This window comes from Babylonia areolata, chromosome 31 (assembly GCF_041734735.1).
Source record: "Babylonia areolata isolate BAREFJ2019XMU chromosome 31, ASM4173473v1, whole genome shotgun sequence".
In the NCBI taxonomy this organism is placed as follows: Eukaryota; Metazoa; Mollusca; class Gastropoda; order Neogastropoda; family Buccinidae; genus Babylonia; species Babylonia areolata.
The window spans coordinates 7,143,003-7,168,918 of record NC_134906.1 but is presented as its reverse complement, the minus strand read 5'-3'; the positions used below and the strand labels follow the sequence as shown (position 1 = coordinate 7,168,918).

Below are 25,916 nucleotides of genomic sequence, written 5' to 3'. Positions count from 1 at the left end.
ACATGGCGCTCAACTATTGCGTTACGTCACTTCCTACATGGAGAACATCCGGGATAGACCAGCGTTTCCGGATGTGAAGCCGGGCTACATGCGTGAGCTGATTCCCGACACGGCCCCGGAGAACGCTGAGCCTTGGGAAGCCGTCTTCTCCGACATTGAGAGAGTCATCATGCCGGGGGTCAGTCTGTCCCCCCCTCCCCCTCTCCCTCCCCCGTTGATAGTGTCTGTCTGTCTGTCTGACTCTCTGTCTGTCTGACTGGCTGTGTGTCGGTCAGTCTGTCTGTCTGTCTGACTGTCTGTGTGTCGGTCAGTCCGTCTGCGTGTCTGACTGTCTGTGTGTCGGTCAGTTTGTGTTTGTCTCCCCCCCCCCCCCCTTCATCCTGTTTCTGTCTGTCTGTCTGAGTGTGTCTGTCTCCACTGTGTAACCGATTCAAAGTGTCTCTATCTGTCTGTCTGTCTGAGTGTGTCTGTCTCCACTGTGTAACCGATTCAAAGTGTCTCTATCTGTCTGTCTGTCTGTCTGAGTGTGTCTGTCTCCACTGTGTAACCGATTCAAAGTGTCTCTGTCTGTCTGTCTGTCTGTCTGAGTGTGTCTGTCTCCACTGTGTAACCGATTCAAAGTGTCTCTGTCTGTCTGTCTGTCTGTCTGAGTTTGCCTTCTCTCTGTAACTGATTAATAGTATCCATGTTTGTCTGCCTGTGTCTGTGTCTCCTATTCTATTCACACACACACACACACACACACACACACACACACACACACACACACACACACACGCACGTCTTCTCTGTGGTGAAAAAAAACCCAAACAAACCCAAATCCACCCCCACCCCCAAAAAACAGCAACAACAACAACAAAAAACAAACAAATAAAAAAAAACAAAAAAACACACCTTTCCCTCCCAGACTGATAGTATCCTGGTCTGTCTGTCTGTCTGTCTCCTCTCTGTCCCCACTTTGGTGGGGAGGTGGGTAGATAAGAAGTAGTGTGCGTGGCATGGGAATGCCACAGTTCAGCCTTAACTCACTCAGTACGGCCAGTCCTCTCTTCTCCTCTACACAGACCCATCGGATGTCCAGTGGGTGTCTGAATGACCCAACCTTTAGCTTCCGTCGTCAGAATTGTTGTATTCTTTGTCAACATTCACCTCTTCAGTATAAGAGCCTTCCACTTGCAATATTTTGATGATGGTAATTGGGCTGAAACGCTGTTAACGTCGTCTCTTTCGCCGTTCGTATGGAGAGAGTTAACCTGACACATTATATACATACATATACTATTCTGGATTGTGTTTTGTTACAAACCTTGAGGTTTATGATGATATAAAGTATTCTATTCTGTTCACACACACACACACACACACACACACACACACACACACGCACGCCTTCTCTGTAGTGAAAAAACAAAAACAAACCCAAATCCCCCCCCACCCCACCCCCCCCAAAAAAAACAACCCCAAAAAACAAAAACAAAACAAAAAACCACCGCTTAAAATGGAAATTGTTCTTTTGTCAGGTGCTTCACTATCGGTCTCCAAAATCCCATGCCTACTGGACCGTCGGGTTCTCCTTCCCCTCCCTGCTGGGCGACATTCTGACCGACGCCACTGGCTCCATTGGGAGTTTCTGGGTGAGTCACCAGGTCAGGGACAGACAGTGTGGATTTCAGTGTGAAAGGCTCTTCTCTTCCGAGAGTGGGGTGTGAGTCTTCATGTGTTGTTGAAACATTTCTTATCAGCAAACCTTAGAGTACCAGTTTTCAAATTTCAATGTAATCATTGAAAAATAGTTAAATGAACGGCAGGGGAGGAGTAGGGGGTTGTATGGCAAGCAGAGGGACACAGGATGGACGGAGGTTGGAGTCGCTGTGGCGAAGTGGTTAGCTTTTCGGACTGACGGCTGAGAGGACGCGGGTTCGATTCCCGGCGGAGGTGTTTGTTGTTTTTTTCAGTCCGCGGCCGGCCCCTGCCCAGAACTGGGTGTGCTGTGGGCTTAAATGGGAAGACTGGGACCACACAGTTGAGTATCACCCACTTCAGGAATGTGTCTTTGGGTGTGTTGCTCTAATTTCCTGACCAGTACTGCAAGTGTCTGTATCTCTCGGGCCTGGTTAACGCCGGGATATCATTAGGACAGGAAGCGTAGAGTACAGCCTTGTTATGTAGCTCCAAACCTGAATGGAGCTCCATAGCATCATCGTGATCATCAACAAATCGCTTTGTGTATCTTTCTCTGACGGAAAAAGAAGTTTCCACCAATGACCAGGCTGCCTGAGGTGCAGCTCGGTGAGTCTTTCCCCACTGGCATTCATCTCACCCAGCCCCTGCCGCCCCATGACCTCACAGCCCTTGTTGTCGCCGCCCATCTTAACGTTGACGTCACCCATGACAATGATGATGTTGTGTCTTGGGCGGTCCTGCACGATAGTCAGCGGTCTGCTGTGGAAATCCTCCTCGTTCTCCTCGTCACTGTCATCCATTGTGGCACAGCACTGGATGACGCCCATGGTGATCCTCCTCTACCTGGCACAGAAGGAGGCTGTGACGATCTGTAGGCCGTGGGCCTTCCACCCAGTGAGTGCTTCCTGAGCTGTCTGTGATAAAGTCCAGACAACGCCCTTGGTATGTGCTACACATACATGTGATGTTGTTGATGTTAATCATAAGAAGAACAGATATACCGTGTGTATAGAAGTACACAGATGACAATAATGGACTAGCAGGCATTTTGATGTGTCTCACGAGTGTGAAACTGGGAACGGCCACGCTGGACTGGATGACCTTGTGGTTGGTGTCGTCGTTGTAATTGCTGCTGCCTGTGTTGTTGTTGGTGTTGTTGTTGTTGTTGTTGTTCTCGCTGTGAAGGGTGTGTGTTAATCCTGCCGACAGGAAACCTGTCCCATGAGTGTGGAACTGGAAATGATCACGATGGACTGGTTGGCCCAGATGCTTCACTTACCTCCCTTCTTTCTCTTCTCCCACCCTGGAAAAGGAGGAGGAATCATCGAGGTGGTGACTTTGATAATATAATATAATATAATATAATATTATAATATATATATATATATATATATATATATATATATATATATATATTGTGTGTGTGTGTGTGAGAGAGAGAGAGAGAGAGAGAGAGAGAGAGAGAAATAAAACAGAAGAAAGGAAACAGAAGTATGCTGTGTGATCACAAGTCGAAGTCGAACAGGACCAATTAGATTTTTCACTGGAAAATTCATCTGCAATTTTGAAAAATAATTTATCGTGTAAACATTTAGCCGGTGCTGATATAAATCCCTTTCTCTTAAGTTTACACTCAAAATTTGCCAAACAGGTTGAACTGTCAGTAGTTTGTTAGTTCTTTGGTAGATAATAACCAGCGGTTACAACGAATCGTTGCTGACTAAATTCCAGAGTGTAAGTAGTAGACTGAATATACGGAGAAAATTGTTTCCTTGCGTGTAAATTCAAGACCTTATTTTCCACTGGTGTAGTCTTGAAATAAGAAAATGAGGCTTTCGATCAATGGCAGATTTTTCCCCAAGATAGACTGCCATCGGTCATTGTTCCTTAATCCCTTAGACATTGACTGTGTAACTATAGAGACACTGACTGTGTAACTATGGAGACATTGACTGTGTAACTATAGACACATTGTGTAACTATAGAGACATTGACTGTGTAACTATAGTTCTTTCACTGGTTGATTGGCGGACTGGTGAATTCTGGGACTTTTCGTTTTGGCGTGAATTTGGTGATGAAGAAGATCCATGTTGTGTGTGTGTGTGTGTGTGTGTGTGTGTGTTGGCTGGTTGATGATTTTACGTCTGTTCACTAAAGTGATTTTAGACGGCGATAAAGTGTGTGCAGTATATGTGTTTATGTGAACGGGTTCGAACTGCATACATTTACAAACGTGACAAGAAATATGAATTTAGTGTGTGTGTGTGTGTGTGTGTGTGTGTGTGTGGTCAGGCGAACGCCAGTGGAGCCATACTGACCTGTCTGCTGGCCGCCAGAACACTGACCTTCAGGACACAGCAGCGGACCCAGCCTGACGTCACGCTTGGTCAAGTGACGGACAGACTGGTGGCGTACTGCTCTGATCAGGTGTCTATTGGTCTCTTGGACCCCCCACCTCTTTCCCCAGGCCCCCCACCTCTCCCCTCCCTCTCTCGCTTGCTCTCTTTTCCGTGTGGGTCTTTCTGTGTGCGTGTGCATTTCACCGCATGCACAGTGCCTGTAATCTGGAACGTGAGAGTATTTTGTGCCATACCCGTGTTTGCCATTTTATCTTATCACAGTGGGCTGGTTACTTTTGGCACGTGAAGTTCGTTCACGGATTTTAGCATTAACTGTCATTTTGGCGGCTGGCACTCCCCGTGCTACAGTCTGTCTGTCACTTTTCTTGCTGCAAAGAATGAAATTAATTACCTTGAGGGCCATTTGCCAAACACGATCTTTAAAAAAAAGTACCACTTGTTATATACTCCTGTATCTGAATGCACGGATGATATCAACGATTTGATGTGTCATGGAGGTAGCAGAACGCAAGATTAGCAGATGGTATAAGAGTGATCAGCTAAACATCCACAAAAAGAGAGGAACAGATGGTATGATGGTGATCAGGTAAACATCCAGGAACCCAGAGAAGCAGATGGTATTATGGTGATCAGGTAAACATCCAGGAACCCAGAGAAGCAGATAGGGTATTATGGTGATCAGGTAAACATCCAGGAACTCAGAGAAGCAGGTGGGGTATTATGGTGATCCGGTAAACATCCAGGAATTCAGAGAAGCAGATGGGGTATTATGGTGATCAGGTAAACATCCAGGAATTCAGAGAAGCAGATGGGGTATTATGGTGATCAGGTAAACATCCAGGAACTGAGAGAAGCAGGTGGGGTACTATGGTGATCAGGTAAACATCTAGGAACTGAGAGAAGCAGATGGGGTATTATGGTGATCAGGTAAACATTCAGGAATTCAGAGAAGCAGGTGGTATTATGGTGATCAGGTAGACATTCAGGAACTGAGAGAAGCAGGTGGGGTATTATGGTGATCAGGTAAACATCCTGGAACTGAGAGAAGCAGATGGGGTATTATGGTGATCAGGTAAACATTCAGGAATTCAGAGAAGCAGGTGGGGTATAATGGTGATCAGGTAAACATCCAGGAACTCGGAGAAGCATATGGCATTATGGTGATCAGGTAAACATTCAGGAACCGAGAGAAGCAGATGGTATTATGGTGATCAGGTAAACATTCAGGAACCGAGAGAAGCATATGGTATTATGGTGATCAGGTAAACATTCAGGAACCGAGAGAAGCAGATGGTATTATGGTGATCAGGTAAACATTCAGGAACTGAGAGAAGCAGGTGGCATCACTGCCAGAGTTAAACTGTTAAGTTCTCAGATTGTGGTCAGACTAGGAAGCAGCTGTGGAGTTGTGATGGCAGATGGATCATTAGTGGGTTCATTCACACTTTGATTTCTGATTACTGTTGCTTGTACTCTGCATGTGTTTATATGTATGTGTGCGTGCGTGGTTTGTAAACACACACACACACACACACACACACACACATAAATTGAAACACGCGCGCGCGTGTGTGTGTGTTTGAATTTATTGTCATGCCTTATCATGACAAAAATAACAAAGAAAAACAATAATAACGATAATAGTATGATGATTATGATGGTGATGATGATGATGATGATGATGATGATGATGACCATCATCATCATCATTCATATTAATCATAACAATGATCACAACAGTTACCATCACCATTGTCATCATTATCATCATCATTTCACTCCTCAGACTTTCCCAGCGGTGATCAAGGCAGGGATGTTGGGTGGAGTACGCATGCACAGCCTGGAGACTGACCACAAGGGGGCGCTGCGCGGAGCCACTCTGAAGGCGGCCATATTGGAGGATTTGGGCAACGGACTTATTCCTTTCTATGTGACTTTGTTTCTTTCGTTCTTCGTCTGTCTGTCTTTTTGTCTGTCTGTCTGTTTGTCTGTCTGTCTGTTTGTCTTCGTCTGTAGTCCATTCGTCTTTTCTCTCCGGCTGTCTCTGTCTGTCTGTCTGTCTCTTTCCGTCTCTGTCTCCATCTTTGTCTCTCTCTGTCTCTCTCAACGGTCCGTACACACACACACACACACACTAAAAAACAACAACAACAACAACAACAAAAATTAAATCACGCGCCAGATTAATGTTGCTTAAGTCATTAAACAGTTTTAAATCTTAGTCTCTCTCTCTCTCTCTCTCTCTCTCTCTCTCTGTGTGTGTGTGTGTGTGTGTGTGTGTGTGTGTGTGCCTATATCAGATCGGGTCATCAAACAGAATTCTTTCCTTCCACGGACACAAAAAGACTTCGGTCATTGTACTCACAGGGATAAAACAAACAACAACAACAACAACCAAACACAAAAACAATGTGAACACTACAAGAAACCTAACCCCCTCACACTCTGACTGACTTAAGCAGTGCACTGTTTCCTCCAGTCAGCAGCACTGTCTGTCTGCACTCTGCACTAAAACAGGGACACTGTGACATCAGCAACAGTCCTCTGCGTCAACGGTGCCGGAGTCAAGTCACAAATCCCACACCCGGCCAGTATTTTCTCCCTACTCCACTTAGACTCGAGTGGTGGTCTGGACGCTAGCCATTAGGATTAGACGATAAACCGAGGTCCTGTGTGCCCTTAGTGCACGTTAAAGAACCAACGGCAACAAAAGGGTTGTCCCTGGCAAATTTATGACGAAAAAAAAAATCACTAATATACATGTGTATGTGTGTGTGTGTCTGAGTGAATTATACAGGCAACGAACGTCAGCGTCTGAAGGCAGCGGTCAGTTGGTTCTACCCAGGAAGGCAGCCTGTTGTACAAATGTCCCTATTTTATAAAGCGCTCAGAATACGGGCGCTATACACGCATCAGTGATTTTTTTTAATTTATTTATTTATTTTTTTAAGGTAGCTGATCAGATGCCTGTCATGTTGCCACACTGCACCCCGTCGAACCATAATGGTCACGGATAGCAAAACAGCAATACAATATGTAAGCTATGGGTCTGTTTTAAGTATCAAGGGAGACAACAATACATTCATACACTATGTAACTATGGGTCTGTTTTAAGTATCAAGGGAGACAACAATACATTCATACACTATGTAAGCTATGGGTCTGTTTTAATTATCAACGGAGACAACAATACATTCATACAATTTTTAAGCTATGGGTCTGTTTTAAGTATCAAGGGAGACAACAATACATTCATACAATTTGTAAGCTATGGGTCTGTTTTAAGTATCAACGGAGACAACAATACATTCATACACTATGTAAGCTATGGGTCTGTTTTAATTATCAAGGGAGACAACAATACATTCATACAATTTTTAAGCTATGGGTCTGTTTTAAGTATCAAGGGAGACAACAATACATTCATACAATTTTTAAGCTATGGGTCTGTTTTAAGTATCAAGGGAGACAACAATACATTCATACAATTTCAGCTGTGCGCAACGCTGGGCACGACGGCCACGTGTGCCTTTGACAACTTGAAGGAACTGGGACCTCTCTGTGAGTATGCCATCCATCAGGCCTGCTGTGAGTGTTGGTTGTTCAAACAGTGTGTGTCCCAGCTTGTGTCTCCACCTTCTGGGAATTCTGTGCGAGAAATTTCCTGTTTTCTACTGCACTTTTTTGTTTCTGTCATTTTTTTTTTCAACCATTGTCTTTTCCCCCGTGCCTTCTCAGTCCCTCTCCCCTTTTATCAGCAATTCTGAACACTCTTCCCTGCAGTCTATAATGTTCTATATGTGCTGTTCCGTTCTGACGATTAGGTAGTGACATTGTAAAGTCTGGGGTTGGTACTAGCTGTTTACTCTGCAGCTGTATTTCATCATGTAGTCTGTATGGCCTTTTAACTCACTCAGTACGGCCAGTCCTCTCTTCTCCTCTACACAGACCCCTCGGATGTCCAGTGGGTGTCTGAATGACCCAAACTTTAGCTTCCGTTGTCAGAATTGTGGTATTCTTTGTCAACATTCACCTCTTCAGTATAAGAGCCTTCCGCTTGCAATATTTTGATGATGGTAACTGGGGTGAAACGCTGTTAACGTCGTCTCTTTCGCCGTTCGTATGGAGAGAGTTAATGTATTTTTGTGTTGCTTTGAAATAGGTTTTATCCTTACCTTTACGATTTTTTGTGTTGTCGCTAATCTGGGGGTGGCAAATCTATGTGGAAGGGCTGACATCTACAGCATAGCCCTGTCTTATTTGCCTGAAGGAACCAGAGGAGGTTAAGATAATGTTCCATGCACTGGGTAGTTTTGCAGGTGTGCAACAATGTTGAATGTTTATTTAGTTGAGCAGTCACGATATGGCCCTGTGTGGTCGGTTGGACAGAAAACAACAATGTCAAACGTCAGAAAAAGTGTGTGTGTGTGTGTGTGTGTGTGTGTGTGCGTGCGTGCGTGTGTGTTAATGTTATTTTTATTTTGTGCATTGATCAACCCCTTACACACACCTCTATCTCTCAGGTGAGGAACACAACATGTGGATGCACGTGGATGCTGCCTATGCCGGAAGTGCCTTCATCTGTCCAGAGTTTCGTCCCTTGATGGATGGTGTGGAGGTGAGAGCACACGCTTGGTACTGGACGGAGACCACTTTTTATTCTTTCATTTCCTAGATGAGAGGATGCATAAAAAAAACCAACAACAATGTGAGTGTGTGTATAAATATGAGTGGGAATTAGTCACCGTGCATAGTCATCCCAGTCTTGAGAAGACACCGAAATACGCTTCACCCTCAATAACACATTCCTAACGATGCTTTGCAAATCAAACAAATATCGGCATCATTTCCAAACCAACATTGCGCAAATTTCTTCAAAACGGAACAGAGTCTCTGTGGGCCTTTCCAAACACAATAGACCGAGCAACACACTAGACGCCACGTTCTTGGCATCAGAGATCTTTTCCCATCCCTCTTGCGGCCAGTCAGTGGCGGCTGTGTGTGTTTGTGTGTATGTGTGCTTTTGAGTGCGTTTGTGAATGCGCGAGAGTGAAACTGTACACAAGTGTCAGGAGAGATATGTGTACGTGTGTGTGTGTGTGTGTGTGTGTGTGTGTGAGGGGAGGTGGGAGTGCGGGGGGAGGTGGGGTAGAGGATGAGGTATGTGAGTGTATGCATGCCTACACTGTGGGAGCAACAGGATATTGGAACGTGTATATATATATATATATATATATATATATATATATATATATATATATATATATCTTTGTATGTACGTGTGTGGAGTTGGGGGTGGGAGATATGGGCGTATGTGTGTGTGCTTGTACAAGTAAGTGTTCATCTCTGTGAGTGTGTGTTTGTGTGTGTGTGTGTGTGCCGTGGAAGCTGCGATACGTAGACTAGAAATGAGTGTGTGGAGGAGGGGGTAGAGGAGGTGCAAGGTAATGTGTGTGTGTGTGTGTGTGTGTGTTGGAGCTCATGTACGTTTATATGTATTTGACTGTGCTTTCATATGTGCTTGTACAAGTAAGTGTTCATCTCTGTGAGTGTGTGTTTGTGTTTGTGTGTGTGTGTGTGTGCCGTGGAAGCTGCGATACTTAGACTAGAAATAAGTGTGTGGAGGAGGGGGGTAGAGGAGGTGCACGGTAATGCGTGTGTGTGTGTGTGTGTTGGAGCTCATGTACGTTTATATGTATTTGACTGTGCTTTCATATATGTGAAACTGCATGTCTGGTGCATTTCTGTTATGCATGTGTGGGTGTATGTGTGAATGTGTGTCTTCATTTTTTACATTTATTTGCTTATTTATCACCATTGTTGTCTTATTTATTTATTTATTTATGTTTTATTATTATCATTTTATTAGTATTACTAATATTATTACTACTACCTTTTTCTATATTATAATTATTATTTATTTATTTATTTATTTATTTATTTATGCAAGCTTATCTATTATTTATTCCCCCGTTTTTTTTTGTTTTTTTTTTGTTTTTTTTTGTTTTTTTTTTTTTGTTTGTTTTTTTTTGTTTGTTTTTGTTTTGTGTGTGTGGTTGTGTGTGGTTTTTTTTTTTTTTTTTTTTTTTCCCAAGGCCTGACTAAGCGCGTTGGGTTACGCTGCTGGTCAGGCATCTGCTTGGCAGATGTGGTGTAGCGTATATGGTTTTGTCCGAACGCAGTGACGCCTCCTTGAGCTACTGAAACTGAAACTAACATGGACTTTTTGTGCTGCCTCAACATCCAGGCCTTTCCAGTGGCAGTATCCCCTGGCTGTTCACCCCGGGTGCCCCATACACAGCCACACCCAGGTTCGGTTGTCGTGGTCCCAGTGTCACAGCCCACAGGGAGCTATCAACAGTAAACGTGGACTATCTTTATGGGAAAAGGTTTCAGTTTCAGTTTCAGTTTGTCAAGGAGGCGTCACTGCGTTCGGACAAATCCACACACACACACTACCACACACATCTACAAGGCAGATGCCTGATCAGCAGCATAACCCAACGCGCTTGGTCAGGCTTTGAGTGTATGCTTATAATTATATTTGTGTGCCTAGCCGAGTGGATTTCTTCTACAAAACCTTGTCAGCAGACAACACCCTCGTTGCCATGGGTTCTTTTTCATTGGGCCAAGTGCGTGCTGCACACGGGACCTCGGTTTAGCGTCTCATTCGAAAGAGAAGACGCTCGACGCTGAGTTCGATTTTCCTGTCAAAGTTAGCAGAAAGGGTAAGAGTGGGAATGGAACTCAGACTCTCAGGGACTACAGTATCATATTGGCAGACGATTCGTCTGAACCATGCTGCCACCTTCCTCCCCGAAAGGCTTCCCATCCTTCCACTGGGCAACGACTCCCACGCCCACTCAAAAACACAAGAGGGATTTTACGTGATTTTACCCCAGCCATGTAGGCTGTGGTACTCCTTCCTTCCTTCCTTCCACCTCCCTCCCTCCCTCCCTTCCTCCCTCCCTCCTTCCATCCTGCCACCTCCCTCTCTCCTCCCTTCCATTCTCCCTTCCACCTTCCTCTCTACTTCCATCCTTCCACCTCCCTCCCTCCGTTCCATTCTTCTTTCCACCTCCCTCCCTCCCTCCCTTCCTCCCTCCCTCCTTCCATCCTTCCACCTCCCTCCCTCCCTTCCTTCCATCCTGCCACCTCCCTCCCTCCCTTCCATTCTCCCTTCCACCTTCCTCTCTCCCTCCTTCCATCCTTCCACCTCCCTCCCTCCGTCCCTCCCTTCCATTCTTCTTTCCACCTCCCTCCCTCCCTCCCTCCTTCCATCCCCCTCCCTCCCTTCCTTCCATCCTGCCACCTCCCTCCCTCCCTCCCTTCCATTCTTCTTCCCACCTCCCTCCCTCCCTTCATCCTTCCACCTCCCTCCCTTCCTTCCTCCCTCCCTTCATTCACTCATTCCTTCCTTCCTTCCTTCATCTGTTCCACAGTACGCCACGTCGTTCAACCTGAACGCCCACAAATGGCTCAAAGTGACCTACGAGTGCTCTCCCCTGTGGTAAGTGAACCTGACAGGAGGTGAGGTTCAGTCTGGTGCTACTGGTCTGTTAGTCTGTCTGTCTGTCTGTCTGTCTTTTGGTCAGTTGGTTAGTCTGTTGGTGTGTTGGTCTGTCTGTCTGTCCGTTTGTATGTCTGTTTCTCTCTCTCTCTCTCTCTCTCTCTCTCTCTCTCTGTGTGTGTAGGGTTAAGAACACAGACTATTTACAGAAGAACTCTGTGTGTGTGTGTGTGTGTGTATGTGCAGGGTGAAGAACACAGACTATTTACAGAACAACTTTGTGTGTGTGTGTGTGTGTGTGCATGTGAAGAACACAGACTATTTACAGAACAACTTTGTGTGTGTGTGTGTGTGTGTGTGTGCAGGGTGAAGAACACAGACTATTTACAGAACAACGTAAAGGTGGAAACTGAATTCCTGAAGCAGACCATGGGAGGTGACGTCATGCCGGATTTCAGGGTAAGCTGACGTCGTACTGTTCGTCATTACAGCATTGTTACTCGCTCTCTCTCTCCCCCAAAATATTTGCAAAATAGATTTACTGTTATATTCATTACTTTTTAATTCACTAAACTTGGCACTTTGATCTGATATTCTGACACACCATCAATGGCAGTCATGTTTATCATTTTTGTTCAAACAGGAACTTATTTTGCTAAGCATGGAAGTTATATTTCTGGTGCATCTCTTTGGTGCAGCTAGTAAAAAAGGGAAATTAATCTGTAATTAATGCTAGGGGGGTTAATTTGCTTTAATTTTTAAACTGATCTTTCTCATCTGAAACATTACATTTTGAAATTATACTCAATACATGAAAAGCTTGTGTGTTTTACTCTCAGTGTACAGGGCTTTCACTATGTTCATTCGCCCAAGTGGTCTTTTTCGGAAAATACTAAAATCAATACTACAAGCGGACTTTAACGACCTATTGGCTGAGCCCTGAAGGTCATGGGCAAAAATCAATTGCGTACACATATTTATGTATATTCAAAGTGCAAGCTCATATTCCTTGCGACCGCGAAGGACGACATTTTGTTTCAAGTTGTTGACCTGTCCGTTCAATCCAATATTCAATCGACAATACACGATAACATGTGATGGAAAGTTGTAGAAGGAGACCGTTAAATATTTATTCAGAGAAAGATTTGTGAACGCCTCATCACTTACTGGATTCTTCTTCTTCCTTCTTCCTCATTCACCTCCCATTAAATGAGCAGCCCGGTGTCCTCGATGAAGGCTGCCGTCCGTCGCAGTTCCTCCAGGGTGCCGTACAGTTTGGCTTCCACTGTTGTCGGTGTTGGCCAGTACTTCCTCCTGGATGCTGCATGCGTCCTGCAGTCTTGAAGGGTGTGGTCGGTTGTCATTGGTCCCTCACCACAAGGGCACTCTCCACTCTGTCCAACTGCCAAATTTTGTGTGCATGTGGTGGAGCAGGTGGTTGTGTCCAGTCCTCAGGCGGAAGATCTTGACCTGTTGCCGTCGTTCCAACAAATGGTATCTGTCTTCTGGTTATATTAATTTTGGGTTGCTGGAGGCGCCACTTTGTTCCTCGCTGTGCCTTGGTTATTGTCTTGATTTCATCGTATGACACCAGTTTGTTGGCCTGCTCCTTCTGTGCACTGTCTTTTGCCAGAATGTCCGCTTTTTTATTATTATTATTTTTATTATACTGGATTATGCCCCAAACTGCCATAAAAATAACAACAAAATCAGTCGGAATCACCAATTCTTTTTCAGTTAAAAATAATAAACCATGAAAGTTAATACGCTTGACGAAACGCAAAATTTTCCAGTCTTGACTTTTCTCAAAATTAAGTCATTTTCACTTCATACGACGTTTAGAAGTACTTTTACTTGGCTCTACGTGTTATTAATTTAACAAAATACTCAATTTTCATATCAACTTTAAAACAAAAAACTAGATGGTAAAATGGGGCGTCATTTACCCCGAGACTGATCCGACGTAAGCCGGTCCGCTTTTATTTTTAGAGCAGTGAAGTCGGTCATGCGAGTTTATAATTTGTGATAAAAATATTGATCAATATTCAAAACTCATGATGGCTCTAATTTATATTCTTGATCTTCCAGTTTGCCTTTTACAGGTCCTATTTTACGTTGATTCCAAATCCGTATTATATGCTTTAAACTCATCAAACTGTAGGAACATGTCCAAGGTTATGATAGAAATCAGTCAGTTTGTACGTCTTTTGATTTTGAAATGAACACATGTTATTTTTTGCTGTGTTCCTTCACACCTTGGTCTTTTCAACAATGAATGTGAAATGCAGATGTGGAGAACTTATCTCCAGCAAACACGTAGTGTTTGAAATCGTTTTTACTATTTTTTTTCTGAACGTTCTTTTGGGTGTATTTCTGATGATTTCAAGGTGTTATCTGCTGTTGCAGAAGGTTTGATGATTGACCAATCGGACATTTGATTTGGTTGTTTACACACGTTTACACACACACGCACGCACGCACACACACAACACTCACACACTCACGTACACCCACGCACACCCACCCATCCACACACACACACACACGCACACTGACAAACACACACACCAACAAACACACACACACACACACACACAGAAACACACACACACACACACACACACACACACACACAGTCCGAGTTCAATGAAGCGTGTTGTGTGTGTCAGCACTGGCAGATCTCAGCCACCAGCAAACCGTGTCGAGCCATCAAGGTGTGGTTTGTTCTGCGTCTCTACGGTCTGACGGCACTGCAGAACTTCATCCGTCATGTCAGTTGGCACTGTGTGTGTGTGTGTGTGTGTGTGTGTGTGTGTGTGTGTGTGTGTGTGTGTGTGTGTCAGTCTGTCTGTCTGTGGCTGGTGGTGGAGGAGGGGTGCGCGTGTGTTGGAAGGTGTGTATGGGGGGGAGTGGGGGGTGGGTGGGGGCGCATGTACTCTCATACACTTATGTAGCCTATTTGATTAAAATATCAAAGTGAATTTCTGCCATGATTGTGCTTGTAATTGTACATGATGGGTACATCTTTTTTCCATACCTTTACACCCTGTCACTGCGATGGTGGTCATCATCATCATCATCATCATCATCGTCATCGTCAGTATAGCTAGGTTCGAAGCGCTTCACGGTAACAACGAAGCGAATATAAGCACACACACACACACACACACACACACACACACACACGCACACCTCCCTCTCCCGCCTTGTTCCAGGACGTGGCCATGGCTCACGAGTTCGAGGCTCTTGTGAGGAGTGACGTCAGATTTGAAATCCCTGCTGACGTCATCATGGGTCTCGTCTGCTTCCGTCTGAAGGTGTGTCAGTGTGTCACATTCGTTATTGTCATCATTTTTACCATAGGAGAAAGTGTATGTGTCATTCTCGTTATTGTCGTCCTCTTTCTGTGTCTGTCTGTCTGTTTATCTCTCTCTCTCTGTCTGTCTGTCTGTCTCTCTTCCTCTCTCCCTCATATGTAAGGTAATGATTCTCTGTAAGAAACTTTTTACTTCGTACGAAATTTGACTGGTTGACTAAGTTGTTTTAACTCCTTGAAATGAACATTTTGTTTACTCAGTAAAACTCTCTCTCTTTTATCAAACCATGATTTAATCCAAGTGAAGTAAAAATGGGTTTGAGGAACCTGTATATGACCAGTGTGTTGTATTGCACTGTGTTGCTGTCCATTGCATTGTATTGAATTGTATCATATTTTATTGTCTTGCACAGTATTGTATTATACATGTTGTATTTATTGATTTGATGTCAAAACAGATTTCTGTGTGTGAATTTCGGCCCGCTGTCACTGGAGGGAGCCTATAGCCTGAATGCAGCGCCATCTTTGTCTGTCTGTAAGCACACTTGATTCACTACCAAAGCGGATTTGTTGCCATGTTTCTTTTATTACTGCAATGCACGCTGTACACAGGACCTCGATTTATCGTCTCCTCCAAAAACATTAGCACGCACACCACCGTCCACTGAAGGGTGGAGTAAATCACGGTCTGTGCTGGAATCGAACCTGGGAAAACTGGCTTCCTTGTCAGGCTCTCTACCACCAGGCCACAGTTCCACCATTCATTGAAGGTGAGTGACCCTTTCTGTCGGCCAGGGCCCCAACGCGCTGACTGAACGTCTGCTGAAGAAGCTTCGTGAGGACCACAAGATCTACCTGATACCCGCCATGATGAAGGGCGTCTATTTCCTCCGCCTCGCCATTTGTGGGCCTTTCGTCATCAGCTCTGACGTCAAGTACAGTTGGGACGTCATCAGACAGGCTGCTGACGTCATCCTTGGTTCTGCCAAGGAATAGCTTCAAAGTTTCCGTCGCCGTGTGTTGAAAGAAGACAGCACACTGAAGCTGAACAATGATAGAAGTGAATCTTTGCTATTCTGTCCTCCAAGTGTCCCATCCTCATGTTATCTCCCACTGTCTGTTAAAGTTGGTGCTCAAGACATCTTCACAAACACAGAAAGACACCCTGGAATTACTCTTGCCGCAGAACTCTAATAAAACGAGTTTCAATAAAGTGCTAGACCACATTCAAGAATGCGTGTGACCCCGCCATACAGCCATGTTTTCTTGATTGCACACTGCAAAAAATTACCTGTGCTTATATATTGTTATCAGAAAATGGTTATGTAAATATGGTTACACTGGAATCTTCGAAAAATTGCAAACGAACTTTTCATTTTCATTGAAACACAATGTCAGACACGTTATTCTCGGAAACAGGTATATTTCCTACTTCAGTCCTTTCAAAATGTAGAATGGTAAGTTTCTGATCAGGATTAATTGACGGTGCAGCCGGTAACTGCATGAAGAGCATTGAAATATTCTGTTTTTTACACTTTCATTATTCTCAGACATGTTTCACCTCAATATGGCTAAACTTCACCAAAAATATTTCAAATGACTTGTTATGATTGTCTTGGGTTTTCTCGGACAATTTATTGCGGGAGTTCTTTTGCAGAAGTATTACAACGTCTAAAGTGATCATACACATTCAGTCGTCGAGAAAAGCGGTTGAAGAAAGATCTAAATGCCTGTTTATAAGAATATAAGACTTAACTTTTATTGCTTCTAACAATATCTACATACAGACAGACACAAACACAGACAAACAAACACACACACACACACACACACACACACACATATGCATACATACATACATACGTACAGACAGATAGACAGACAGACAAACACACACACACAACATATGCATACACACACACACACATACCTACCTACCTACTTACCTACATACATACACACACACATACATCCCTTAACATAATTCTATTGCAATAAGTTTAAGAATGTCTGAAAAATGCTGTGATTCAAAACATACTAAAACAACGTAAATATCAACATAGTCATTGTTTGCTTTAGTCAGTGTATTTCATAATTTTGCAAAAATAATATGAAGTTTTCTATTGTTTATCAGAATCCTCAAGTTTGATTTAAACACAATGTAATGTTGGTATGTTTTTTTTATGCTGGTTTCGTTTGACATTGCTGGACTGTAGCTATGATTCAACGTGCACATATTATTGTATCACTCACAACCCAAATATGGGCAAAAGGGTTAAATTCTCTGAATTCAGAAATCTTTCAGAATTTGTTTATTCCCATGAACTCTTTTGAGTCATAGAGAAACAAGGAAACATGACAATAACAGGGTGACGGCCACAGAGGAAGAGCGAAGGTAATTTAAAAAGAAGAGACAAAAGGGGGGATAATACAAATGAAATAAGGCGAAATGTAATCATCAGTCTGGTACAACGCAATAGGAGTAGACAAACGCACGGATCACAACTTAGATTTACAATACGGCTCTGTATCTGACTAGTTGAGCCTGAACTGGGAACTGGCGGGTTAGTAATGCTGGGATTGGTTTGATATGTACAGGAGAGAAAAAGACATAAAAAAAAAGAAAGAAAAAAGATCATGCAATTGCAAATGGATATGAGAATTGAATCCGTAATGTAAGGGACGTAACACTTGCAAAACAGTACTCTCCCTTCGATTGGACCACGTCATCATCTTACTCTGTTCTCTTATTGTTGCTGCTCTTGTTGATGCTCTTGTTCACACTCACCGGTGATGGATTGGAACTGTCGTTGTTTGACTTGTTGTTGTTGTCGCTGCCGCTCTTGTTGTTGCTGTTGTTATTATTATCTCTTGTTCACACTCACCGGTGATGGATTGGAACTATCGTTGTTTGACTTGTTGTTGTTGTCGCTGCCGCTCTTGTTGTTGCTGTTGTTATTATTATCTCTTGTTCACACTCACTGGTGATGGATTGGAACTATCGTTGTTTAACTTGTTATTGTTGTCGCTGCCGCTCTTGTTGTTGTTGTTGTTATTATTATCTCTTGTTCACACTCACTGGTGATGGATTGGAACTGTCAGTGTTTGAATTGTTGTTGCTGTTGTCATTGTTGTTGCTGTTGTTATTATTATCTCTTGTTCACACTCACCGGTGATGGATTGGAACTATCGTTGTTTGACTTGTTATTATTGTCGCTGCCGCTCTTGTTGTTGTTGTTATTATTATTATCTCTTGTTGACACTCACCAGTGATGGATTGGAACTGTCGGTGTTTGACTTGTTATTGTTGTCGCTGCCGCTCTTGTTGTTGTTGTTATTATTATTATCTCTTGTTCACACTCACCGGTGATGGATTGGAACTATCGTTGTTTGACTTGTTATTATTGTCGCTGCCGCTCTTGTTGTTGTTGTTGTTGTTATTATCTCTTGTTCACACTCACCAGTGATGGATTGGAACTATCGTTGTTTGACTTGTTATTGTTGTCGCTGCCGCTCTTGTTGTTGTTGTTATTATTATTATCTCTTGTTCACACTCACCGGTGATGGATTGGAACTATCGTTGTTTGACTTGTTGTTGTTGTCGCTGCCGCTCTTGTTGTTGCTGTTGTTATTATTATCTCTTGTTCACACTCACCGGTGATGGATTGGAACTGTCGGTGTTTGACTTGTTGTTGCTGTTGTCATTGTTGTTGCTGTTGTTATTATTGCTCTTGTTCACACTCACTGGTGATGGATTGGAACTGTCGTTGTTTGATTTGTTGTTGTTGTCAGTCGCTGCCGCTCTTGTTGTTGCTGTTGTTATTGCTGTCACTGCTGTTATTGTTTGTTACTGTTGTTATTGTTGTTGCTGGTGTTATTGTTGGCGCTGTTGTTGGCGCTGTTGTTATTGTTGTCTCTGTTGTTATTGTTGTCGCTGTTGTTATTGTTGTCGCTGTTGTTATTGTTGACGCTGTTGTTATTGTTGTCGCTGTTGTTATTGTTGATGCTGTTGTTATTGTTGTCGCTGTTGTTATTGTTGTCGCTGTTGTTATTGTTGATGCTGTTGTTATTGTTGTCGCTGTTGTTATTGTTGATGCTGTTGTTATTGTTGTCGCTGTTGTTATTGTTGTCGCTGTTGTTATTGTTGATGCTGTTGTTATTGTTGTCGCTGTTGTTATTGTTGACGCTGTTGTTATTGTTGTCGCTGTTGTTATTGTTGATGCTGTTGTTATTGTTGTCGCTGTTGTTATTGTTGATGCTGTTGTTATTGTTGTCGCTGTTGTTATTGTTGATGCTGTTGTTATTGTTGTCGCTGTTGTTATTGTTGACGCTGTTGTTATTGTTGTCGCTGTTGTTATTGTTGTCGCTGTTGTTATTGTTGTTGCTGTTGTTATTGTTGTCGCTGTTGTTATTGTTGTCGCTGTTGTTATTGTGATTGTTGTCGCTGCTGCAGCGCAACTGCTGTTGGTTTTTGTTGTGTTTTATTCGTGTTGTTGTCGTTGCTGCTGTTGTTGTCGTTGTTGCTGTTGTTGTCGTTGCTGCTGTTGTTGTCGTTGATGTTGTTGTCGTTGATGTTGTTGTTGTCGTTGATGTTGTCGTTGGCGATGTTCCTCCATTGTGTTTTTCTTCTTGTTGCTATTCTTCATGTTGCTTCCACTCATGTTTCTGCTCTGGCTTCCTTCCAATAAAAAAAAACGATCAATCAGTTGTTTGTGCATGCCTGGTGGAAAGCGTGAAACATGGCTAGATTAAAGTTTTGTCCCTTTGTCTAATTGTGATGAACCAGAACTGCTGAACTTGTTTAGTGTTTTCACTTTGTTAGAAAAATTGAAACAGTGTGGGAATTTGACTTGATCATAAAAAATAGAAAAGATAACAAGGAAAGCAAACATTTTTTTCTTCTGTTCAAAGAAATTATAAAACGAAGTAAACATTGTATATATACGCGTGCATTCTTTTCGACTCGTAATTTTATTCGCACAGATTGGTGATGCACTGTGTCTGCAAAAGACTGTGATGGTCTCCTGCAAACGTTCTCGAATCTGTCTGGGGGTAGGGGTACGGGTGAGAGGGAAATGAACAGGAAATCTGGGTTGTGTATGAAATTCATCCATCTGATCCTTGCCTTCTCCCTTCTGATGTTGCACCAGTCTGGTCTTCCTGTTCTCATTGTCTGTCTTTTGAGTGTCTGTCGAACCCCTCACTGATGGATGAACTTCGTGTTTGACTTGTATTGATGTCGCTCCCGTCTTGTGTTGTTGTTAGAACTCTCTGTTCACTTCAGGGAGGGTTCCTACGTTGTCTTATGTTATTATGTCGCTGAACCTCTGTTTGTTGACTTCTGTTCCCCATAGGAACTGTCTTTCGAATGTTGTCTGTCCAGTGTTCTTTGCTGTCACTTCAGTGTCCACTCATAGTGTTTACGAAGTGTCTGTCCTGATTGCTGTTGTTCAGTGTGCCCTCTGACTGTCTGTTGTGTTCTGTCACTTCTGTTTTTCACTTTATTTTTGTTTCCTGTGTTGGCGAAGTTTTCTGTCCGAACTCTGCTGTCATTCAGTTGTCCCTGTTTAGAGTCTTGTTGTTAGATGTGTGCTGTCCAGTAAATTGCTGTCATTTTTCATTTTGTTGCCTTGTATTGTTACGTAGTTGTTGCCAGGAACTTCTGCTGTTCATTGTTGTCACTCTGTAGTTGTCTTTGAATGTTGTCCAGATTTATTGTTGTCACTTTAGTTTCTCCTGTGATTGTTATGCTTGTTATTGTTGTCCTGGAACTCTGTTGTTATTGTGTCCTCCTAGACTGTGTTATCGAGTTTTCTTTTGTCCTGTGTACTCTGCTGTCCTGTTGATGTTTCGCTTTGTATGTGTCCTTTGTTATTTTTGTCTGTGTTACTTTTTGCCTTGTTACTTCATGTTGTCGCTGCGCAGCACAACTGGTTTTTTTGTACGTGTTGTTGTCGTGCTCTGCTGTCATTCAGTGTTCCTGAGTGGTTGTCGTTGATTGTGTTCTGTCCCAGTTCTTCTGTTGTATTCTTCATTTTGTTCCATCACTCGGCTTCCTTATGAAATTTGTTGTCCAGGGAACCTCTTTTTGTCCCTTCATGTGATGCCAACTGGAATTTGTTTAGAAGTTTTTCACGTTGTTAAAATTGCTGTGGAATTTGAGTTGTCCTCAAAAATAGAAAAGTTTACGGAAGTTTTTTTCTTCCTAAAGAAAAACTTTGTGTATTCGTGTCCCTCATATGACTGTTTACGAGTGTCTGCAAACTTATGCTGTCCTTCATGTTCTCATAACTGTCTTATGAGTAGGGTGTCCAGAAACCTTGCTGTCACTTCAGTGTCCTCCATAGACTGTCTTCAAGGTCTGTCCGAACTTCTGCTGTCACCTCAGTGTTCCTCCATAGACTGTCTTATGAAGTGTCTGTCCAGAACCTCTGCTGTCACTTCAGTGTTCCTCCATAGACTGATTTGAAGTGTCTGTCCAGAACCTCTGCTGTCACTTCAGTGTTCCTCCATAGACTGTCTTATGAAGTGTCTGTCCAGAACCTCTGCTGTCACATCAGTATTCCTCCATAGACTGTCTTATGAAGTGTCTGTGTAGAACCTCTGCTGTCACTTCAGTGTTCCTCCCCAGACTGTCTTATGAAGTGTCTGTCCAGTTACTGTCGAAACAGACAGGGATATTCAAATATCATACTTTTTTTTAATATCCCGGCTGATTCTTTGCAGCGAACATCAAAAATATAAAGAAGGGTGTTTTGGTGTTTTTTGTTTGTTTGTTTATGGTTTTGGATGTTGTTGTTGTTGTTTTTGCACACACTTACATAACAAAAAGGAACAGCCGGCGAAATGTAGAGAAACAACAGCAACTGTCAGGCTGCGTTCAATGCCTGTCAGTCACACAGTGTATGAACTAATAATTACTGAATCATGAAACACAAAACTGCCATTTTTGGACCCAGTTCCTCATTTCTACCATACACACACAGTGACCGTCACGCACACTGTTGTGAAAACATCAGGCCTAGAGATGGGGAAAATACCAGGCTGTTTTGAAAGAACACCTGTCGTTCTGTGGCAAAGCTGGAAACAGCCACTGAAGCATGATCAGGTGGTGGTGATCTTTAACTAAAAGCTCACAAATTTCCACACACAGAGACTTTCCTGGAAGATACGCCACCTGCTGTCTTCACTCCATCCGTAAGGAGGGGTAAAAAAAAAAGAAACACCAGCAAAAGAGGAAGTGAAGAAAAAATTCAGTTTCAGTTTCGATTTTACAAGGAGGCGTTACTGCGTTCGGATAAATCTATGATAGGTAACACCACATCTGCTTAGTCAGGCCTTGGGTGCATGCATATCTATGAGAGAGAGAGAGAGAGAGAGAGAGAGAGCACTGGATGTTTCTGAAGATCAGACAAGAATGGTTTCCAGACGATATTCTTGGCGTGTTATCTAATGCCGATGTCAAAATCACTAAAACAAAGGAAGTGACGATGATGACTGATGAAGAAACAGCTAGTACTCAGGTAGAACTAGCTGGTAGCGTCAATGAAGCTGAGTGATTCGGAATGATTTTGATCAACATTGAGACACATGTTTTCAGTCGTGGACAAAAGAAGTGCTTGGAATCTTCAAAACACTTAACAGAAATGCTTTCCTCAGAATTCTTTCCTGTCCCGAGATTTTTCTTTATGGATTCTGAGGTGAGGGATGTGCTGAATTGTGAACACGTTGATTTTCATGTCCTTTCTTCCCCTTGACAAAAACAAACAAACAAAACAACAACAACAACAAAAACAAACAAACAAACAAACAAAAAAAAACCTCGTCAGCTCTAGCACTCCTCAACTTTTCATCAGTCTCAGGGAGTTCCAAAGGGGTGCACACCAATGTGGTATTTTACGGTATTTATGACATCATGAGGGAGAAATTGTGTATGTACCTGACTGTCACAATTCTTTTTCTTTTAGACCTTTTAGCTTTTTAACATCAGAAATAAAGACTAGAACAAAGCTAAACAACATTTCCTTGGTATCAAACCAACTCATCACATAATACATACTATACTATATTAAACAAGCAATTATAGACACGCCCAATGTTGGTGTGAGGTATTTCTGTACGATTTAATAAAGACGGTGAATGGCAGAGGTATTAAAGTGGAGGGGAAGGGAGAGGTGGGAGGTGGCGGTGTGAAGGGGGGGGAGGTAGGAAAAAGGCACACCTGAATCCGATCCGCTCCTTGCACTACCACACCGTGTTCGGTGTCGTTCGCTTGTGGCTATGAGTGCTCCGTTTTGTGGCACACCTTCACTCGCTCCGCTCATTCACGCGTCTTATTTACCTGTTTTGGCGATTGCAACAAAGGACATGTACGTGTGTTCACTGACCCGTAAAATAGTGGTACGCAATGGCAGTATCCGTGTGTTTACATGACCCCGTGTGTGACAAAATGAATGCTTGGAATCTTCAACATGACAGAAATGTCGCAGAACCCTGTCCATGTCGTGTGTTCTAGACTGAAGTGTGTGGCACAACACATGACATGTCCTTGTTCCCTTGAAAAGCAAATGACAAAACACAACAACATGTCAAACAATGTTCAACTGACAGATTAGGCACTCAACTTGCATGTCCGTGTGTTCAAAGGGGTGACACCAATGTAAAGTTGGTTCATGACATATGAGGCACAAACTGTGTATGTACCGTGTGTCACATTACTTTTTGTTTGGAAACCTATGACATGTTCCCTGGTTCACTGAACAAGTAAACAAACACCATCATATTCCGTGGTTCAATACAGTAATGCACAACACATGCATGTACCATTATTACAGAAAGTATAGATGAGCACAATGTTGGTGTCCGAGGTATTTCACCCGACGATTGTAATAAAGACGGTGAACGGTCCAGTGGGATTAAACTTTGGGGAGTGGGGATAGAGTGTGGACGAATGTCCGTGTGTAAGTGGGAAGGGATGGTATACAAAAACACCTGAATCTCGTCCGCTGTTCCCCTGAACCAGGGATGTGACGTACACATGAATGACCGTGTGTTTTTGGTGACATTTATGTTTACCCGCTCCCAGATACGCGGTCTTCCGTGTGTCACTGACGGTATGTGGCACACGTGGCATGTCCGTGTGTTCACTGACAGTATGTGGTACAACACATGGCATGTCCGTGTGTTCACTGACAGTATGTGGCACACATGGCATGTCCGTGTGTTCATTGATAGTATGTGGTACACATGGCATGTCCATGTGTTCACTGATGGTATGTGACACAACACATGACATGTCCGTGTGTTCACTGACAGTATGTGGCACAACACATGGCATATCGGTGGGTTCACTGACAGTGTGTGACAGAACACATGACATGTCCGTGTGTTCACTGACAGTATGTGACAGAACACATGACATGTCCGTGTGTTCACTGACAGTATGTGACAGAACACATGATATGTCCGTGTGTTCACTGACAGTATGTGGCACACATGGCATGTCCGTGTGTTCACTGACGGTATGTGACACAACACATGACATGTCCGTGTGTTCACTGACAGTGTGTGGCACAACATGTGTGTGTGTGTGTGTGTGTGTGTGTGTGTGTGTGTGTGTGTGTATGTGTGTGTGTGTGTTTTCTAATGTATAAATATGTATGTGAGATATTTTTAACACGAACTGTTTTGTGAAGTAGTGTTGTAGTTTGTTTACTCAGTTGTCCATCTGTTGTGCTTTTGTTGTTGTTGATGAGTTGTGTGTGTGTGTGTGTGTGTGTGTGTGTGTGTGTGTGTGTGTGTGTGTGTGTGTGTGTGTGTGCTAGTGTATGTGGGCGGGGTGGAGGTGTGAGGTGGTTTTTTTTTTTTTTTTTTTTTTTTTTTTTTTTGCAATACGTACATTTTTACATTTTCAGGTTTAATTTCTTAAATGTAATAATGTACATACGTTTTTACTAGAAATGTTTCATGAATATTGCTTGATCATGTGATGTTGTAGCCTGTGTGTTTCAATTGTTTGTCATTCGTGTGTGTGTGTGTGTGTGTGTGTGTGTGTGTGTGTGTGTGTGTGTGTGTGTGTGTGTGTGTGTGTGTTCTCCTCTATGTTTTCTTAGTTTCTCTACACAACTATTGTAAATAAAACAATAGAAAAACCCATTTGTGACCGGCCTCTCTATGTTCCTGGCCTGTGCGTGGGATCTTGTCTATCCTTCAATTAATCATATTTAGTTAAGTCTTTTGTGCCGTACCCTTGAATAACCACTCCTTACACGGCTACATATATATATATATATATATATATATATATATATATATATATATATATATATATATATATATATATATATATTATGTAATGTCGCAGTAGTTTGCATTAATTGATTGTTGATCTGTGTTCGTGTGTGTATTGTGCCTGTAGGTGCGTGTATGTGTGTGTGTCACTGAGTGAGTGCGTGAGCAATGTGTTTGGGTATGCGGCTTGTGTTCGTTGGTGCATGTGTGCGTGCGTGCGCGCGCGCGCGCGCGTGTGCGTGTATGTGTGTGTGTGTGCGCACGTTGTGTGTTTTGTGTGTTTGTATGTATGTATGTATGTATGTATGTACCTACGTATATATGCATGCGTATACGTGCTTGTGTTCTTTCAGTTTCAATTGTCTACTTTTGTTGTTGCTGTTGTTATCATTTAATTTTTATTTTAATTTTTTTTTTTATACCTTTTGCATTTCTTGCTTTAATCAACTGACATGACCTATTTTAATTGTTCTCTCTCACCTATGTTTCAAATTATATGCATATGTTTGTGTGGGGATGTTTGAGTGAATGTTTTTAGTGCTATTGTAAAGCGCATAGAGCTTCAAGAATATGCGCTATAGCAAGAAATCTTAATAAATAAATAAATAAATAAATAAGATAAACATGACATGTCCGTGTATTCAGTGACAGTATGTGGCACAACACATGACATGTCCGTGTGTTCACTGACAGTATGTGGCACAACACATGACATGTTCATGTGTTCACTGACAGTATGTGGCACACATGACATGTC

The 25,916-nt window shown here is 42.8% G+C and overlaps 1 protein-coding gene across 2 annotated transcripts in view; it reads left to right on the top strand.

Annotated features, from left to right (window-relative positions):
* Positions 1-19,914, top strand: part of LOC143275964 (aromatic-L-amino-acid decarboxylase-like) — a 21,566-nt gene extending 1,652 nt beyond the window's left edge. The window contains exons 2-13 of one of the 2 annotated variants that reach the window (XM_076580319.1): positions 1-178; positions 1,521-1,634; positions 2,893-3,012; positions 3,976-4,110; positions 5,830-5,973; positions 7,538-7,604; positions 8,567-8,661; positions 11,486-11,553; positions 11,919-12,012; positions 14,223-14,324; positions 14,769-14,870; positions 15,665-19,914. The exon at positions 1-178 is cut by the window's left edge and continues 95 nt beyond it. In XM_076580319.1, the coding sequence (XP_076436434.1) occupies positions 1-178; positions 1,521-1,634; positions 2,893-3,012; positions 3,976-4,110; positions 5,830-5,973; positions 7,538-7,604; positions 8,567-8,661; positions 11,486-11,553; positions 11,919-12,012; positions 14,223-14,324; positions 14,769-14,870; positions 15,665-15,865 (1,420 nt within the window). In that variant the 3' untranslated portion in view covers positions 15,866-19,914. The remainder of the gene's footprint in view (positions 179-1,520; positions 1,635-2,892; positions 3,013-3,975; positions 4,111-5,829; positions 5,974-7,537; positions 7,605-8,566; positions 8,662-11,485; positions 11,554-11,918; positions 12,013-14,222; positions 14,325-14,768; positions 14,871-15,664) is intronic. The other variant, XM_076580321.1, reaches the window with a different exon arrangement.
* Positions 19,915-25,916: the final 6,002 nt, after the last annotated feature.